Source organism: Haemaphysalis longicornis, unplaced genomic scaffold (genome assembly GCF_048455015.1).
Source record: "Haemaphysalis longicornis isolate Haplotype H1 unplaced genomic scaffold, Haemaphysalis longicornis Haplotype H1 scaffold_5, whole genome shotgun sequence".
Taxonomy (NCBI): Eukaryota; Metazoa; Arthropoda; class Arachnida; order Ixodida; family Ixodidae; genus Haemaphysalis; species Haemaphysalis longicornis.
The window spans coordinates 110,061,330-110,081,099 of NW_027526385.1; the positions used below are offsets into that span (position 1 = coordinate 110,061,330).

General features: G+C 44.7%; 1 protein-coding gene across 1 annotated transcript in view; it reads right to left on the reverse strand.

Annotated features, from left to right (window-relative positions):
• LOC144138683 (protein 5NUC-like) overlaps positions 1-15,642 on the reverse strand; it is a 36,939-nt gene extending 21,297 nt beyond the window's left edge. The window contains exons 1-4 of the mRNA XM_077671084.1: positions 15,373-15,642; positions 13,231-13,368; positions 7,998-8,223; positions 2,789-2,974 (exon numbers count right to left, since the gene is read on the reverse strand). Coding sequence (XP_077527210.1) covers positions 2,789-2,974; positions 7,998-8,223; positions 13,231-13,368; positions 15,373-15,600 — 778 coding nt within the window. The 5' untranslated portion in view covers positions 15,601-15,642. The remainder of the gene's footprint in view (positions 1-2,788; positions 2,975-7,997; positions 8,224-13,230; positions 13,369-15,372) is intronic.
• Between the last annotated feature and the right edge of the window lie 4,128 nt (positions 15,643-19,770).

The window sequence follows — 19,770 nt, forward strand, 5'->3', positions numbered from 1 at the left end:
GACAACCCCCAAATATAGACTTCATAGATTATGAGAAAGAATTTGACTCGGTCGAAACATCAGCAGTCGTTGAGGCATCGCAGAATCATGGTGTAGACGAGCATTACGTTAGAATACTAGAGGATATCTACAATTGGTCAACAGCTACGATCGCCCTCCATAAGGAGAGCAGTAAAATACCTATAAGGAAGGGCGTTAGACAAGGAGACACAATGTCTGCAGTGGTATTCGCAGCATGTTTACGAGAAGTATTCACAACATTACATTGGGAACAGGTGGGAGTAAGGATTAAAGGAGAATACCAAAGTAACCTCAGATTTGCTGATGACGTTGCCTTGTTAAGTAACTCGGGGACGAATTCCCAAGCTTGCTTACCGCACTGGAAAACCATAGCAGAACCGTGGGCCTGAAAGTTAATATTCCGAAAACTAAAGTAATGATCCATAACCTCGGTAGAGCACAGCGGTTTCAGACAGGTGGCGGGGCAGTCGAAGTGGTAAGAGAATATATCTATTTAGGCCAAGTTGTGACCCCGGATCCCAACCATGAGACAGAGATAATTAGAAAGATAAGAATGGGGTGAAGTGCATTCGGCAGGCATTCTCAGATAATGAATGGCAGCCCACCATTGTCCCTGAAGAAGAAAGGGTATGACAGCTGCATCTTACCGATACTCACCTACGGGGCAGAAACTCGGAGGCTCATGAAGAGGGTTCAATTTGAATCGAGGAGGACTGAGCGAGAAATGGAACGGAAGATGATAGGTGTGACATTAAGGGACAAGAAGAGAGCGGAGTGGGTCAGGGCACGAACCCTTGTTAAGGACATAATAGTAGAAATTCAGAAGTGGAAATGGACGTGGGCAGGGCATGTAATGCGAAGGCAAGATAACCGTTGGTCATTGAGGGCAACAGAGTGGATCCCTGAACATGGCAAGCGTGGAAGGGGGCGGCGGAAAGTTAGAAAGTTAGATGAGCAGGTGAGATCAAGAAGTTTGCGCGGATAAATGCGTCGCAGTTAGCACAGGACCGGGATAATTGGAGATTAACGGGATAGGCTTTTACCCTGCAGTGGGCGTAGATAGGCTGGTGATGATGAAAGTAATGCGTATAAAAACTAATCACCTGAAATTCTGGCATTTTATTTGGTCAATCTCTGCAGGTCAAGCTCTGAAGGAGGGACGCCTCGCCTGTGGTTTTTGCCTTGGGACCACCCAGTGTTTTTTTATACCTGCCGCAGTGGCACAGTGGCTCATGAGCACGAGGAGACGGGTTCGATTGCCGGCTGCAGCGGCCGCCTGTCTAATGCAGGCGAAAAGCAGAAACACCCGTGAGTACGAGATTTTGGTGCAGGTTAAAAATCCCCAGGTGGTCAAAATTAATCCGGAGCCCTGCACCACGGCGCGCCTCATCGCCTGAGTTGCGTCGGCGCGTTAAACCCTACAATCGATCAAATCTACCCAGTTCTTTTTCTTCTCGTTGCATGCGAACGCTTAGGAAATAAAATTTAATTCAAACACAAATCCAACTCAAACCATGGCACGATTAAAGTTCATATCATAACTCCTCCGCGGTCATTTTTCCAATGGCCTGAAAAAATATTCGTGTGGTGCTGATTAGCGGCTTGGTTTTCAGATATTAAGGGGAAGTGAATGACAAAAAATTGTCGACATAACCACAGCACACTAAGGCATACAATATGAAGGGTACTGTAGGGTACAGATGCACATAATATAGGTTATGGGGCAAAAAACAGTAAAAGTTGGTTTAAACCAAAACTTCGTAAATGAGGTTCCAACCCAGGGCCAGCAGAACTTGAGACAAGCTTGCAAGAGCCACGCCACGAGAGATAGACGGCTGTAGCTGTAAACAAGACAACCGAGTGAATGGACGGCGGTCTTCCAGTTGAACAGTGTGTTTCTATCAATAATAAAGTTAGGCATTTATTGATTGCTTGATGATTGGTTGATTGATTGATTGTTACCGGTATTTCCTTTGTAGGGGGTTGGTGGCGTGTATAGTTCCATCAAGAAATCCACGTATCTTTCATTTCAACGCTGCTGTTAGGGGCATGCCCAAATTAAATTTTGCCCATTACAGGCGGTAGCCATCGTGGTCTATATTCTCCTCTCTGCTTTTCTCCACCAGTATTCGAAGCCTCTTTTCGTCCCCCTACAGCGTAGAAACTTGGCGTTGCCGTCTCACCTCTAAACCATATGCCTTCGACTTGGAAAATACTTCCCCAATTTAGAATTTAATAGATACAATCACATTCTAGTACAATGTTCAGAATCGCTTCTGTTTTATTTCCGCGAACCACGCTTACGCCATCTTCCATATGCTTCCAAATAAAGTTTTTGGATGGCAAGCAATCTCCACTAACCTCAAAAACCGTCAGAAAACGAAGCACTGCCCTTAAATTGCTGTAGACTTTCGTTTCTGAAGTCATACTTCTCTTCCCTGTACAGTTCTACCGACGTTAATTATAGAAAGTATGCCAAGTACCGAAATAACCTGTAGATGAGCGGCAAAGAACGATTTCAGAAATCTTTTGCTAGGTTGGTGGCGTGAGTACTAGTAAATGCCTTCCTAACTCTTTGGTCGTCTCTTTGCGCAGAATAATAAAGTGAGGCACGTTTTTGTTCATAAGTGAAAGCATTTGTCTGAAACAGCTGTCAATTTTCTTTCGCGGACTAGAAAAAGGATAAACCGAGTTTCTGATAGAACTACACAGTCACAGCGATGATTTCAGCACTTTTTTCGGGGAATGTTGGTTAGACGAAGCTTACCTGTGTACAAGAATGTTTGGGAATGTCCACCAACAATAACGTCAAGGTCAGGACAAGTCACCGCCAAGCGCTTATCAGCGTCGAAGCCAAGGTGGCTGATAAGAATAAATATCTTTACTCCCTGTTGCTTCAACCGCCATGTCTCCTTGTTGATGCTGTCAGCCACTGGTAGTATTTTCACGCGACCTGAAAAAAAAAGGTTTGTGTATATTTCGTTGATTCCTCGACATACCCGAGCAAATTAAAAGAAGTATTCTGGGACACTCGCATAGACTTTGTAGCAGAACCCACACGTTTTCCCTGCTATTTCCCACTTATGCCCGCCCGGAAATATAGCGTCTTGTTATCCTCAGGTGGCCTGATGTATTATCAGAAGATCCCTGGGGTTCCTTTTTCATCTAGGTGAACGTTAAAAAATACAGCTTATTAGAGTCTGGGTTTGGGCTAGTTGGTAGCGGTAATCCATGACTTCGTGTAACCCGTCACCTCCTTGTGTCCTCTGTTGTTTTTTTGGCGCTACACGAAATCATAACAAATACAGCACGCTGGTGCACTTTTTATGAAAACAAAACAATTTTGTGCCAAACATACGTTTCCACAAATACTAACAGGAAAATGAACGTCGATCCCCGGAAAACACGTAAGAACAAGCGCTGTAACGTTTTCAAGCGACGCTCGAAAAAAACCAACTTGAACGTGCGAAGTGTGTACGCTGAACGCAATACAGTAAAGCCCACCTTAATGAGCTCTGACGATGATGACCTGAATTCACGTGCGCAGGTCGTTGTAGTACACGGCTGATTCGTTCGACTGGAGAGGGCAATGGCAAACGTCATACGCTAAAAAACTACTTCAGGTGCTCTGATGATGATGGCTTGAATTCACGTTTGCAGGTCTGTGGGTAGGACACGAGTGATTCGTTCGGCCGAAGAAATGTACGCTAAACTCTATAACCACCTTGAGGAGCTCTGGTCACGACGAAGATGGAGATCTAAATTCACGTTCGCAGGACCATAAATTGGCTGAGGGTGATTCTCTCGGGGAAAAGGTTGTAAGCTGAACACCATTCACAAAAGCCCTCCTCAGGGAGATGTCATGATGGGGATAATGGCATGAGTTCACTTTTGCTGATCTATAGTAGACCAGGAGTTATTCGTTCGGCCAATGAGTGGTATGCTAAACGGCACACAGTAAAGCCCACCTTAAGGAGCTGTGATGATAACCTGAATTCACTTCCGCAGGCCTCTGGGTAGGCCACGGGTGTTTCGTTCAGCCGAAGAGCTCGACGGTAAATTTCATACGGTAGAGACCACTGAGGAGAAATGATGAATATGAGGATGTTGATGGCCTAAATTCTAATTCGCAAATCTATGGGTAGGCTACCGGTGATTCTTTCGGGCGAAGTGTTGCGTGCTAAATTGCCACAAAGAAAAACTCTCCTTAAGAAAATTTCATGACGATGATGGCATGAATTCACGTTCGCGGTTCTATGGGAAGGCCACGGGTTCTTCGTACGGTTGAAGATCTCCATGCTAAGCGCCATACCGTGAAGCTGACGTTAAGGAGGGGTGGGGATGATGTTGATGACCTGATTACATTCGCAGTATAGTGGTAAGCCAGCGGTGATTCGTTCGGCCGAAGAGCAGGAGGTTATCCGGGCACGCGCTTGTGAGCAGAATCGTAAGTGCCGTGCAGACACCAAAGTTTGTCACGCAGAAGGGGGTCTAACGGGCGGTAAAGGCCTGAGTTGCCGTTGTGGATTGCGGGTTTACCATCAACTTCATGGGGTTGCCTTTCCGTTTAGGGAAGGGGCGAGTATTCTTTCTCTTACTTTGGGTAATGCTGTTTACATAGTCCCGAACGCGGACATTTCATTAATACAAAATAATCTATGAAAACTTCAGGAAAGAAAACAAACGCAGGTAAAAAGTTCGTTGTGGCTCTTTCGTTTGAAGCATTGTTTTTTTCCGTCTCTTGTCAGTTCTAAGCTTCTGTATTGATATAGGACCACAGTGGAGCAGGCTGCTGGGCTCTTTTCAGCTATGCCAAAATTATTTTTATAATTTTGCAGCAACTGTAGTTTTGTGATAACGTGTGATCGGAAAAAGCAGAAGTTGAAATATACATTGGAATTGGTAAGAATAACAGCAGTTCGCTAACTTTTTTATGGATATTATCATACATTTATTTTAATTAAGGCATAGTTCAAAAGATTAGCCTATTTAGAGTATGCTATTAGACACTGCGAAGGACGCACTATGCCCAGTGTGGGTGTGCTATGGTATGTGGCCATTGGCAATAATGGGTATGCAGTGAATGGGGACTGTGAACACGGTGGGGATACAGCACCGGTCTCGTGGAGAACGCGCAACGGCTGCCCCTTGACCATAGCTCCGGCTATTCATTTCGGCGTCTACCTGAATACCATCACCTGGAACGCTACCATTTCGTGCCAATAAACACATTTTTAAATGAAATAAAACATATGTAAAGTGTAAGTTGTCGTCGTTTGCTGTTTGTGAAGGAACCAAAAGTGCCTCAAGGAAGAAACCCCAAAAAGTGGAAGGCGGTCGGACGGCGGACAAAGAAATGATGGTCTCGCCATTCCTCACCTTTTCTACTATCGACTTGAAATGCAACAAAATAATGATTGTGAGTGGGAAACCTCAAAAGATCAGGGCGTAGCGATAACCTAATTATGTCAGGGTAACGTCATCACCGGCGACTTGACTGAGTGAGTGGCACAGATCGGGCCGTACCGACAACCGCACACTGCAGCATAAATAATTACATCATAAACTGTATTTTTTGTGAGCGACCCGCGAAATTTACGTGCCTTGATTCGTGCTGCCTTCCCTTCGCTAACGCCAGCGTGGCCTAGAATGTACGCATTAAAATGTTACTGCTAACTTCGCCACAGAGATTAAAGTATCCGACATTTTCTTGTATGCACCGAGAGCATTAAAGCTGGAGCAAAGTTCACGTAAGGCACCTACTATGCTGCAGCTTAAAGTTTCTTCTAAAACCGTTTCAAGCGGTCTAAACGCATGCCGTTTTATCTTAGCTGGGGCAAGCAATTTAATACTCGTATATAGACTACTTTCCGTTCCTCACAGTATCATCATTTCAAATGGTTTTCGGCAATTTTCCCCTTCGACGTAGCTCCCAACTGGAGCAAAAGCAAACGCACGAACTTCTAATAAACTCTCTTATTACAGCCAGCGTGAAGTAGCACGCAGCGCTAGTTTCCCTTAGCGCAAGTTTAATTGTCAACGCTTCAGGAAGACCATTCATGTTTGGTGTAAAACATTCCGAAGGATTTACAGACTCGTGCCACCAATGTCTGCGAAATACTAGGTTAAAACTCTTCCTGCGCGTGCGTGTTCGTGTGTAGTGTACGTGTACACGCATATGGTAGGAAAATAACTGGTAGTTTTATTTTGGCTGTCGCCGGAAATTTACGTGTTATATGGAGGTGCACTTTCTGCATCGGATGCGAAGTTGGCATTCTGAGGAGTAATGCGCACTTACTAAGACAAAGCGGATGAAGTAACAGTCTTGCTAAAATTAATTTTGATTGTAATTTAATAAAAGCTGTGGATACTGTTGCTATGAGTGTGGATTGGTAGAAGTGAACCAAAAAAAGTCACTGAGATGAACCACAGCCGCTGCGAAGTTGCAGTAATTTCGCACAAAGCTGGGGAATTGTGAAATTAAGATCACGCAAAAGAGGTGCATTCGCAGCAGAGCCTTTTAGGCTACTAGTTCCGCGGTGGAGCGTTACCAGAAAATTATTATCGTCGGCGAAGTGGACAGGGTGAAAATACTAGGCCAAGAAGTGTGAGGGATAGTGGCGAGGAGGCAAGGAGTTTACGAGCAAGTATTCGGAGGGCCGCCTCAAGAAGAAAAAATGTGATTAGAAGGTGCCGAGAACCGCACCCGGAACCTTTAAGCTGCCAAACTGGCAACCTAACCACCGTATCGCCCTAAGGCCCTAGTGGTACGGGTTTAGTAGCCGCGAGGAACCAAACACGTGCATGGTAATTTCGTGAGGGATAACCAGGCATACCCGGTCCACAGGTGTGTTTCGACGAAAATTTTATTTATAGCTCCTTGTGCACACGGAAAACATATCTGAAGTCTTTTTTAATGTTCGCTTCCTCAAAAAAAAAACCGAAAGCCGGCTCGGGCCACTGGCGCGTTGAGTGGCTTGGGGAAAATCTGAAACTTCTACCAGTGCAAAACAAAAAGCACTACAACTGTCGCACTAGTTATTTTTACGTATATGGCTTGATCTTTCAAATTATTTAAGGTATTCGCGTTTAGCTCGCAGAGCGAATTTCTTTTAATAAAAATTCCCAAATTGAAATACCATTTTGAAAATTGCCCAGATATGGGGCCTTTTTCGTTTGCATCTAAACCAGTTACGTAGCTCAATTTTTTTAGTGTTATTCTTTTACCCTTGTATAATATCTAGGCAAACTTTCCCTTATGTGGTCAACACGGTTCAACGTGAAAAAAATAACACTGCACTGCATCCAGGTAACGCGTTTTGGTATATTTTGAACGTCAATTAAAAGAACGCCAGCTGGGGGTTATTTTCAAACTTTCACAAGTTAAAGCGAAGGTGTGTGTCTCTTTTTTCTACATCAAAGATATGCTGCGCTTTGTTGTCCTGCAGCTACAAAGCGCCGCAGTATTGCGCTGACATACTCAAGTGGTTTCTAAGTAGCTTATGACCGCAATGTAGGGCGAGAAATAGCCATTACAAAGAACAAAATTATTAAGGAAACACTCTTGATCACCAATCACCGCATGGAGTGTTCTGGTGCGCTAATAACCTAAACATGATTACGTTTCCGTAAACAGCCCAATAATGATTCATGGTTAAACTGGCCACTGCAGCCTTAAAAAGGAACTAAGATTCAGTGCCTATTAATTTTCGTTACAATACATTAATTTAAATGGCAGAAGTTAGGTCTTTGAAAAAAAAATACCTGTTTATACTATGTGCTGGATAAAGCGTGGGTTTTTGTGTGCAAGATAACATCAGATTCGTATCCCTGTACCCGCAAGAAGGGATCTATTAGAAAGCAAAAGATTATGCTCTGACTACTCAGTAAACTCCTAGTTCCTCAGAAAAAACGCTGTCCGTAGAGGTGACTTAAAATCAAAAAGTTTATGCAGTAGTCTTGAGAAATAAACTTACCCGGCTGCGCAATAGTCTCGGTATCCCTAGTTACAACTGCCAACAGAGCTACTTTGAATCCCGACATCATGAGCACTTCAGATTTTGGCAATACCATGCCCATGAAAATTGGGTCGCGAGACGTTTCCACGTTGGTGGCCAGCACAGGGACACCGGATTTTTTCATTTCACGCACAAAAGGCGCGAGCTCCTGGGGTCCATCATCAAATTCGTTATTGCCCAGGCCCTGCAAGTAAGGATGAATTTGTGTTGAAGAAACCAAACATTAAACAATTATTTTGGACACGATGCAATTCCACGATGCAATAACAATTTTCTTTATTTCCTTCAATTTTCTTTTCAATTTTCTTCATCAACAATCTTCGACACGATGCAATAACAATTTCACCATTTTTATCTTAAGTTGATGCCAAATTCAGTCCAAAAGTTCTGCTAACCTTGCCAAATTCAGTTCAAAAACTCTGCAGCCACAGCCAAAGCTGCGGCTGCAGATATTGGCAAGATATTGGCAAGATATTGGCAAGCTCGAACAAATTCAACGACAAGCTGTTCTGTTTATTTATAACCGTTATCAAAGACACAATTCCCCTACCACTCTAATGCAGAACAACGGAATTGTAACGCTACAATCCCGAAGAAGAATCAACCGATTAAAATTTCTTGCCGACCTTCGGGACCGCAAATTTCGCATTGACCCATCAATATATCTGACCTGTCTTTCTTCCCGGCCAACCAGGCAATACCACCCCTTTAAATTTACCCCACTGTTCGCCCGCACAAACACTCATAAATATTCATTTTTCCCGCGAACAATATCCGATTGGGACAGTCTTCCTGAATCTGTATTCACTATGCCTATTCTGCATGCATCAATTGATCAGCTTTTTCACATGTAGAATTTTTCTGTTGTTTGCCATTCTTTGTTGGTGTTTTCTAAGATAGAGATTGTATAATTACATTTGCCTGATATGCTATGTTTTTATCTTTCCACTCCTGATTGTGCCTAATTATGGCCTGCAGTATTGTCTAAATAAATAAAAAATTCTCATCTGAAGCAAAGTGTAGAAACTAATAAACATGTTCATTAAAACTGCTACATATAGGCTGTGGCCGGAGCAATGTGCAAGCGGCATGCCAAGTCTCTGAGTAAACAGTCTTACTGTTGTGGTACCGTGCTCTTTACAGGACAGCCCCCAGACTTGGTTCCTCATTTTAATGCTTGCGCGTGCAGGCGGCATTTGGAAGTAGCCAACCTGCTCTCATTTCTCTTCTTCACGTTTCTTCCACGTAATAGTATCCAACTAAGATATTTTTGTTTACGTGTTTTTATGCGCTCTTTTATACAAGAATGAAAAAATTAGCATTGAGTGGTTGTGGATCTTCGCCTGCGAGCAGGTAAGTTATGCTTATTTCCCAAAATTTGTCAACCAATAAAAACATCTTGGTGAGATCTGCACCAGAGCTTGCCATGCGCACGTACAGTCGCCAGAAAAACTTTGCGGGATGTGCAGCGCGTGGCCGAGCGGCGCAAAACTGCATTGCTGCGCCATCTGCAGGCAGCGGGCGGCAGGTCAAGGCTCAAGGAACTGGCGTGCTAGGTGCGCTTTCCGCATGCCTGTCCTTTATTAGTTACGGGGCATCCCTGATCCCTGGCATGCCCGCGACATGCTTTCGATATTCGCGGCAGCCGCTGTGGCACCGCGTGACCATCTCCGTCGTTCCGCTATCACCGGTGCAATAAAACACGTCGCCCGCGGCCGCCGTTTGCGGGGCGCGCAACGTTGAATAAATCTTATCTTCCAAGTGACGCATTGGTCGACGACTAAATTTATTTCACAGGGGTTATTTAGGCTGCCTGTAGGGAACTGCGTCTGTAACAAAATTTAATATCGCGGCAAAGTAAACCTTTGAGGAATATTGCGGCAAAGCAAACTTTCCTCTCTAATGTAGGTGTCATGCAAAAACATCATACCGAAATTGGTCATGAGGATGGCGTTACCATTACGCCGAATCACAGTTACTTGCCACAGTGAGTTTATATGGAAGCTGTAAACGATAGGGAATTCGCGTCTGCTGTAAATACATGACATTCAAAGGAGGAGGCATGGTTACAGAAAATGGCTGTAATCCTCCTGTTGTTGGAAGTACTCCAGGACAAATTGTATGATAATTAGCCGCGCAGACGACTACAGCGTTTTGGGAGCCAGTTTCAACCCCGTATAGAATTTGTTCTACAGAATAAAACATTAGTCCGTATTGCTTCCATTCACCTGAATAACTAGGAAGTAAGCGGAACTCTTACCCACAACCTGCTTCTTTCGTGGCCTTCTTCGATTCCGCCCAGTTCGGCTTACCGTCCTTCATCACAGACTGGAAGGGCTCTAAATTTTTTCCCATTTCTCTTCACTTAAACTTACGTGTGTCTTCCGCCTGTTACAACTGGTGCACCCCCTAGTCCTCATAGGAAAACCTTTTCGTACGAACTGGAGAATTTGCTCTGCAGTCAACAGTTCTGAGTTTGTTTTCTGTTATAGCGGAAGCCTTTAAAAGTGCTTCGCACTCATCTGAGTTTGTAATTTATTGCCACTTGCTCTCACCACTTGCCATTTGCCACTTGCACTCGCGTCACTGCGTACTTAGAGCTGCACGTAAGGCGGGCGATATGCCTTCTTTGGTCCTCCGGAGCGCGGGGCGCCATGGTCCGAGAGCACGCACCAACATCAATTGCGGTAGCTACAGGCATGAGAGGCGAATGGCAATTCTGGGTCAGCTGACAGTTTATCGGTGCTCAGGTTAAAAATTGGAATATAATGCGTGCTCAACCAGCAGTGCCTCGGGGAAGATAAGATTTGTTCAATGACGGCGGCCGCGGGCGACGTGTTTTGTTGCACCAGTGATAGCAGAACGACGGCGATGGTCACGCGGTGCCACAGTGGCTGGCGCGAATATCGAAAGCATATCGCGGGAATGCGAGGGATCAGAGAGGCCCTTTCCTATAACGCCAGTTCCTCGAGCCTCGACCGGGCGCCCGCTGGCTGCAAATGGCGGAGAAATGCAGTTTTGCGCCACTCGGCCACGCGCTGCACATCCCGCAAACTTTTGCTGGCGACTGTACACGAACACAAACATTTTACGAAAGATGAATGCTAAATGAAAGATCAATGCTTAAATGTATGCCAAGGGACATTCACCTAAGGTTCCTTTGAGAAGAGAAAGCAGAGAGGCTCCTTGGGATAAAATAGAGCATCGTTATAAGCAAAGTAGTGAATGGAGGGCCTATAAAACCCGAATATTTTACCTTGAACACCCCGTGTTACCAAAACTGCCATGGAAGGCACCATGAAAATACCATTCCAATATTTTCTCTCGCATGCCAAACGTGCGTGTCTTGAGGAACCAGTTCGAAGTTGAGTTTACGATGTTGTCAGCAACTCGTCCTTACCTTCTTTATCAATTCCATTGAGCAGCCTTTTTGTTTCGAATACTCCTTCTTAAGAGCCGAACATTTCATACAGCCGACTCTGACAGCGGTCGCACCGAGGAAAAGACACGCTATTGGCCGTCAAGCAGGCAAAGCAATCGCCTTTATAGGTCGGCACCTTGAACATTCAAGAAAGCCCGGATCCCGCCTTAAACTATGAGGGAGAATTAGAGAATTATGCTTGAGACTCAGCGATTTAGGTTAGGTGAAGAAACTTCTGCGACAAAATGTTTTATTTCGTTGCTTCTTTGTTTTGTTGTGCACGCCAAAGTTTTAGTGGTGTGCCTTATCATGCTAATCGTCATAACCAAAGCGTTTTGTGGTCACTTCAGTGTGAAGGCCCTTCACAATAATTTACAGACACTCCAATGGCAAATTATTTTCTTTGAATTTTCTTAGTTCATTTCTCAGTGGAGTTTGATGTCTTCCCTTCCTTCTTTGACGATCCCTAGTAATCCAGTTTATTTATAGATAGTCCGCCTGCTAATACTCATTCACAGAACATGTCTGGCCAAAATCGTATTTCATTTCGTCTTTTTATTTTATTACAAAGAGATCTTAATGAACCAACGCCAGGTCAAAACATTACAAACAACACTTCTCGCGGATTGATGCTCTCTCGAATGAATATTGCGATGCTTTGTGATTGCGATGCTGAGGCGTGATCGCGACTGAACCATAACGGCACGGAGCAAGAATTAAATGCCAACCTCACAGAATGATCGCTAAAAAGGATAGTGTACCATGAATGCCAGGGATACTGTAGAACACGTACTTCAAAATAAGCAACACAATGCCTTCAAAACAGTGAAACATCTGTAACACCGTTTCTTGTATTACAACACCACAGTTATTTTCTATCATTTCCCGGAATGCACATTTCGCCACGCGTTCCTCACTCGTTTCGAGTTATTTCCATAGCGAATTTTCTTGTGAGGCATGCTTAATCATCGCGTTCATTTTAGAGTTACCCCCCATGGAAAAATTAGGACAACTGACACTTAAAATTCCACTTTGTTTTTAAAGCGTGCGACAACGTTGATCCTCGATTCCTGTTGCAGATACAGCAATTGCTAGGTGCGCATCCTCGAATATGAGGCTAAGTTTTCGCTTGTCAACATTTGTTCTCTTCGAAAATGAAGGGTGTCACATGACGTCATGTTTTCTGTCAGTAATATGTGACCACAGAAAAGCGACGACTCTTCGGCACTAAATACCGAATGGCCCAGCTGAGACCGTTATGGCTAGCAGTACACTGACATAAATCAATGTGCAAATAAATACCGGTCAACCAACTAAAGCTTTACCATTCTGGGATGTAATAACAGGAGTATCCTTGTAAAATATACGAGGAAGTTTTGCAGCAGGATTACGTGGTATATTTTGGCACTTTCAAATGGCACACTTTTTACGCGTATTCAAAGGTAAAACATTTACCCTTGTGGTTTTAGGCATGTGAAGTTTCAGCCTTTGTTTCAAGTGAAATTGCCTCTACAGAGCCTCTGCCAGAACTGTTCATTGCTAAACCTGCCATTCCAACTTTTACTGAGGCAGCCAGGTACCTCCCAGACAACAGTCCCCAGTTCTATTTATTCAGGGCGTGTCTACAAAAAAGAAATGCTGCAGGCGTTTCAGGGTACCTATTTCCCAACGGCAGTTCTTAGAACTGAAGGTAACACACGTATTTTTGTGTAGAATCAAATTAAAACAACAAGCATGCACCAGAAAGAATGATCAAAAAGAAGTACTTACTATGGCGTCGTAACCCATCCTACTCATTGCATATGATACAATTTTGTGCCTTAATACTGAGTACCATAATGTCCCTTGGAAGAAACCTCCTGCGTTTAAAAACAAGGTGTTCTTGTGCCTTCGCTTCAATTCCCTAACCTGAAATTGCGAGAAAAACAACACAATCTTGTTAATTCTCTGTCTTGCTTTCTGAAATAGAACATGTACTATGGGCGTCGATGTTAGTTAACTACTTCTCTTGCAGCTTTGTTTTAGGCTTACGGATTATGTCAGGAGCATATTCTACCGGTGCCTACAGCTATAAGACGGAAAAGGCACTGTTCTCGTTTTTGTAGTTTCTCGCTAAATTTGAACACAACCTGGTTTCGTCCCAAATTCCGCAGGGAAGTTTTCTGGCATGCTTTTGGTTGTGGTATACAGAAATAAAATATCTGGTAACAGTAAATCGTAACATAGGCCGTTTAGCAATAAGTGTATGACAAGCAGTTTGAGAGATAATACAGACTGCTGTGAACAGTTAAAGGACTTGCAAATAGCATACTGCTTTGCCTAGTTTTATACTGTGTTGTTTTTCGCTCATATAATAAACTCTTAATGCACAGGAACCACAATATCTTTGATGGCCGGTAGTGCAAATAGTTATGAATATGCAAACGTTTTCAGATGGATTAAGCTCGGTCTGAATAGGGTTTGCAGGAAGCTGCATCTGGTACGCCAGGTACACCCCTATGTGGGAGATCTCTGGGCCGTTTATGGCGTGATTATATATTGGCCATCCGTAATTCTGGGTAAAAAGGGGGAAGTATTATCAAAGAACTTCAAGGGCGGTTGGGCGTTCAGTGAGCTTATTCGTAAGCTTAAATTAAAGAATGAAGGCGTCCAAAGTACTGTTGCAAAGCGTAGGCGTGAGCACGCTCTTCAAGCCAGGTGAGAAAATACTAAGAGGTGGATTGATGTAGCAACTTTTTCACAGCTGGTTGGTTTTGATCACAACGGTTAGAAATAATTACCGTAAATTAGTATGGATTTCTGTGTATTCGGGAAGCACAGCCAAATAATAAACCGTGTAATATCTTTGTCACTAAATGGCACGGTGAACCAGACATCAACATTTGTTTGCTTTTTTAATTTGTCACCGGGATGAGGTCGCGCCCGCCTTTCATAAACTACTTCAAGATGAGTCCACGTTTTCGCCTTCTCTCGTATGGAGAACACGCCAATATTGTTTGGTAGGAAAGGGGTTTAACCCTGTCCTGATGAGCCGAGATGGTTTCTGTTTGGCTGACACATTCCTTTATCTAATTCGACGTATTAAGGAAAAGAGAGCACGTCGAAATAAATTCTTGAGAGGCCATGAATATACAATAAAAGGAATACGCTGCCAGTTTTAACAGGTCTCCTAAAGTGACTTGGTAGTTCTGGGAGGTTTGAAATTTTTTTCACATATTACAGCAGCTTTTTAAAATGTGGAGGCATAAGCTACATGTAGATATTCGCTTGCTTCTAGTTAGTTGGTTTCTCTATAATCATTTGTGTTGGCGAAAAAGCGCACAAGCTGGCGCGAATGTTGCTGTATGCCTGCAATTGTCATCGGTCGATATCTTCCCGCATGCATGCTTGCGCTGCTTGATCTCTTCGTGATACCGGTTTAATATACACCCCGTATTGAGCAAGTAAACACCAGCGAAAGAAGAGCAAGGCAAAAGCGACTTTCACAAGCTGCATGGATGCGATAGTTGCCTTCAAGTATAAAAAAACTACGCAACTGCAAAGAAACTGTGCTTAGAAAAGGCTGAGCGTTAACATTTACCATATCGAGAACAAACATTGAGAAACACTCCTCTACTACAGACGAAACACTCAGTGTAACTATTGAGAGCCGTACGTGCGATGTGAGTTCGAGTATTCAGGAAACACCGCTATGTGGTCGATCACATGGTTAAAGCACAAAAAAGACGAACACATGACAGGCGACAGGAGAAGCCCTAACTTTATGTGTCCTTTCATGTCTAGTTTCGCAGGCCTTTCACGTGTCCGTCGTTTTTGGGGCTTAAACCACCTCATCGAGTACTCACCAACCGTAAAATAGACATATCTCAAATACTAAGTTTTAGTTTAACCTGAAATCATATTCCCACTCACCTTTAGGGCTATCCTAGCGACACCCCCAAAACAACCCCGTCGGTCACGCAGCGTGTCCCTGCATTCCATGCCCCACTCGTCGCTTTCACGCATGTGCGAGTGAATGTCGTTGGTGTGTAGAATTTTCAAATGAAGGGAGGAAGATCGAAAGAAGGCTTTCCCGTAGGCACTGACATTGTCCACATGCACTACGAAGCACAAGGCAACGAGAACCACCGGGCCCCACATAATTTCTGCCCACTGAATGTAGGTGCGGGGAAACCTCTGGGCTTTTCTACCCCTCCGGCCCGAAATATTGTAATTTTTTGCTTAAAGGTCTACAAACAGGCAGTGCTTTCAAACAATAGCCCTCAGAAAAAACACAGCATGCGCGTCCACGTTCAAGCTAAGTGCTTCAAACGACTATTCGTCGTGTCACTGCTTGACAGGAATTGTCCTTTAGAAGTCGCTTTCCTTCTCTGTTTGTCTACGTGTTCTTGAGCAATATGCTCACCAGGGTCACTGCGGCTAAAATTAACAAATTCAGCCTGTTTTTCGTCCAGCTTCTAAGCAAACAGAAAACTACGGGGGCGTCTCAGCTTTACCTCATGATGTAAAACGCGATCGCATCATGTCGCGCTGGTTTATACCGCTGGGTTAAATGACGGGGAGTTTAGGGCTTCTGAGTATAGTGTTGTTGAGTGAAGATGTCGAGAAACATCCAAATGTTGGGTCGTTTTAAGGCATAATCTTTGTTACGACTGTAACTCAGAAATAACGTGACCTATCCAGAATGTTCAGCTCAACCACGTGCCAAGCAGCGTCAAATTTAGTTGGTGCTGAGCTCCATATAGCGGTTGGCGACGTGAGACTTTTAACCACGGTGGGAGGCGTGTTGAAGAAAGTATTCTGAAACAAAATGCAAGAATGGTGGACTGCCTATCACAATGAATTGAAACACAATGCTGTGAAGCTACGTGGCGCCCCCTGATTCTCCGCGTTCTCCTCTTTTTCTGTAGCCATCAGAGGCAACGCCCTGAAACGTCCTCGTAATCGTCGACATTATTTTGGTTGCTCCGGAGCAAGAAATAAATGACGGCCCAAAGTAAGGGCACCGTATACCCGCGTCACTCTCCACTTTCTGATTTTTCAGCAGTGCGGCTGGTTATATTAAGAGCGGAGCTGTTGCACAAGCCGTAGGTTCGATGTTGCACAAAAAATACCAAGAAAATTTGGAGCGCACTTTATCGCGTGCCTCGCGGTAACCGCCTAGTCCCTGGCTCGCGCAGTGGTTTTAGCAAAAACAAAGTACAACTTTCGTCAAGCGCCGCCGCGCATGCAATGCTTGACATGTCTAACACAACGATATTGATTAATATGACGATGACTTTTACTAGCGCGGTGAAACATAACTACGGAACTTGTAAATAAACAATTTCAAACTTGTACAAATGCGTGGTGATGGGTCCTTCAGTACGTCACGTATAAAGAGATCCCGCAGCTTCGCTGTGGTTCAAGACATGTGCGACTTAGTGCAAGCTGCTGGTGGAAGTCTGCAATGTTGCTGATGACTTTACATCCACCAGTCACCTCGGAGAAGACGACAACCTCTTCGATGCATACGACGACGGTTACTAACACCGCCACGACGCAAATAAACAATGATACCGAAACTTTACTCGGTGTTCTGCAAATCTCACCTACAGAAGCTCTGCCATTCAAATCCTGAGCCTCAGTGGAAGCTTCCCTGAATTTTGAAGTATTTTTCATCATCCTATTTTTGTTCGCAAAAAAAAAAAGGTGTTGCAGTTAGTAGGAAGGTCAGGCTAGGGAATCCCCACGTTCGCTGCCGAAACATAGTCCTGTTCGTAGCAGGTGCATGACGCATCACAGCCGGTGACATTGCTCCGGAGCGTATCCCGGCTTCCGCCCAATAAACATTTCGATAGCAGGTTGCTGACTTAAATTTGGGTTACACAGGTATGAGTGCTGGATATTTTTCGCCAAACGACCACAAGTTACGCATGAAGAATGCGGAATTATTAGTACTCATTACAAAATTAGAAATATACCTACAGTAACTAACCGTAGACACGAACCTGCGTACTACGCCATTTTCAAGTCACCATCAGAGGGCGCCGTGCAAAGCAATTTCATCTTTTGTTGGATGTGTGTATACATTCAGTAGAGACCACTTTAAGGAGCTGTAATGTTGATGATAACCTTAATAAACTTCCGCAAGTCTGTGGGTAGTCAAAGGGTCACTCGTTCGGCCGAAGGGCAGGTGGTCATGCGGGCACGCGCTCAAAGGCGTCATCGTGAGCGTCTTGCGGACCCAGCAGAATTTCGACAGGTTGAAGTGGAGCCTAACAGGCAATGAAAGCTTGAGTTTTGGTTGTGAATTATGAATTAACGATCGTGCTTTGCGATATAAAAAAACAAAAAATTTTTATTGATGAGTAGACTCCACTGTCAAACATTCACTATAGGAAAACCGGATTACAAAGGCCGAGCTTTCATAGATTTCTCTAAAATCGGCTTCAGTTTAGATCATAAATGCGTTTCTGAGGAAAACATTTTCCCGGGGAAAAAAAATCGCGCCAATCCACCCCGTGAATGTGGTTGGAAAGCAAAGCTGTAAACGGCACCCATAACGATTACTCATGCGACGTCACTTAAAATCACTCACATCGCTCTACAAATAGTAAAACTTGAGAGAAGTGAAATGCACTTAACCACACCATTTAATACTCCAAAGAGATATTCTTGGTAAGGTTAAATCAATGCATGATGCATGAACGGTGTTTGGTTGAGTTGTATTGGTGTAGCACAAGAGTGGAAACTTTTTTACAAAATCAAAGTAAGCTCCAACCCGGTGTTAGACGATCTGACTTCTCCGTCTCTGCGCCGCGGACGGAGGCGACGAGATTTGCGGCAGAGAAGTAGGAGCAGGAAGAAATACTTCTGTTCAGATTTCTGAACGGCCCAGAGTGCAGCCCTGGGGAGTGATTCCTTCTTCTGTGGGGCCCATATTCAGTCCGCGTGGCCTGTGTTCTGTCCACCCGCTGAAGCTGGGTAGGTAGAGAGGGCCTGGACAGCAGCATCTCCAATTGCTCTTGTTGGGTAGTTGACGGAAAGAGAGGAGGGTGCTCAGGGCTAAAGTCGCACACCCCGATTACGGGGCGGAGTGTTCCCACTTCTGTGAAAAATTTACATTCAGCGTCGTAGCGATTCGTATGCATTACGTGAAGACGCGTAGGCTGTGGGAAGGAGTCCGGGTTGTATGAGCCGTACGGTAGTTTGTTGTTCTCTGGAAAGGTCAGGGTAAGGCGAAGGTACGGTCTGTCTCAGAAGGCGATAATGCTGGATTATCTCCCTCGACGTGACAAGCGGGTGGCTGTCCTCATGCAGCTCCATAGCACGGGAGGTAAAAGCGCAGGCTTGTTGGGTGGGCGTATTTGCTGCCCTCCATTGAAGCGTGAGGCGGTGTCCAGATGAGCTGAATGGAATCGTTTGGGGAGTGGTTTTTTAGCACGCACAGTGCAGGTCAGGACACCCAACCCGACTGGTAATTCCAGTAGGCTTGCTGGTAATCTGTGACTACCCTCCGAACCCCTGGTTGAGTGAGAGCCAAGGTGATGGCTGCCTCTTCTGCTGCCGTCATTTGTTGGGTCCTAAGCCAGGTACACGCAAGGAGGTTGGTTCTGGAGGTAGCCGCAATGATGGCGTGTTGCTGCCCTCGATGTTTGGAGACGTCTGTGTAGATAACTGCATGAGCCCCACCGAGGGTGGTGTTTAGCGCTTGAGCCCGTGCTTTTCGTTGACCCTCGTCATGTGAGGAGTTCATATTTCTAAGCAAAGGGAGCATCTTTAGTTTTAGTCGCCAAGAGTCTGGGAGTACGTCAAGCGGAGTGACATTCTGTGCTGCCCAGCCAATCTGGTGAAGCATGCGGTTACCCACCGCAGTTCTGAGTCGGACCTTCTGGTTAGAAAGATGGCCTTCTATCAGCCCTTCCACTGTGTTGTGGAGCCCGTGCTAAGCAGCCTCAGTGAGGACGCACTCATGAGAAGACCAATGGCCTGCTCAACCGCCTTTCTAATCATTATATAAAGCCTCTCTATGTCTTCCTCGTCGAGAAGAAGACAGGGGGTTGACGTAAGTGACTCTCGAGAGGACAAAAGCTTCAATTAATCGAAAGCTACCAGATTCCTTTAGGCCTCGCTTCTTGGTGGCAACTCGCCTGATCATGTGTATGATTTGATTAATGCTGTTTTTAGGTGCTGCAAGGAGACGTCACTCTTGGTGTTATCCTCGAGATGTAGGTCCAGGATCTTGATGCTGGGGCTTGGAGTGATGGCCTGGTCATCAAGGAGTATTTGAATGTATTCCTTGATTTGGCGTGAGGGCGGACGACAAGG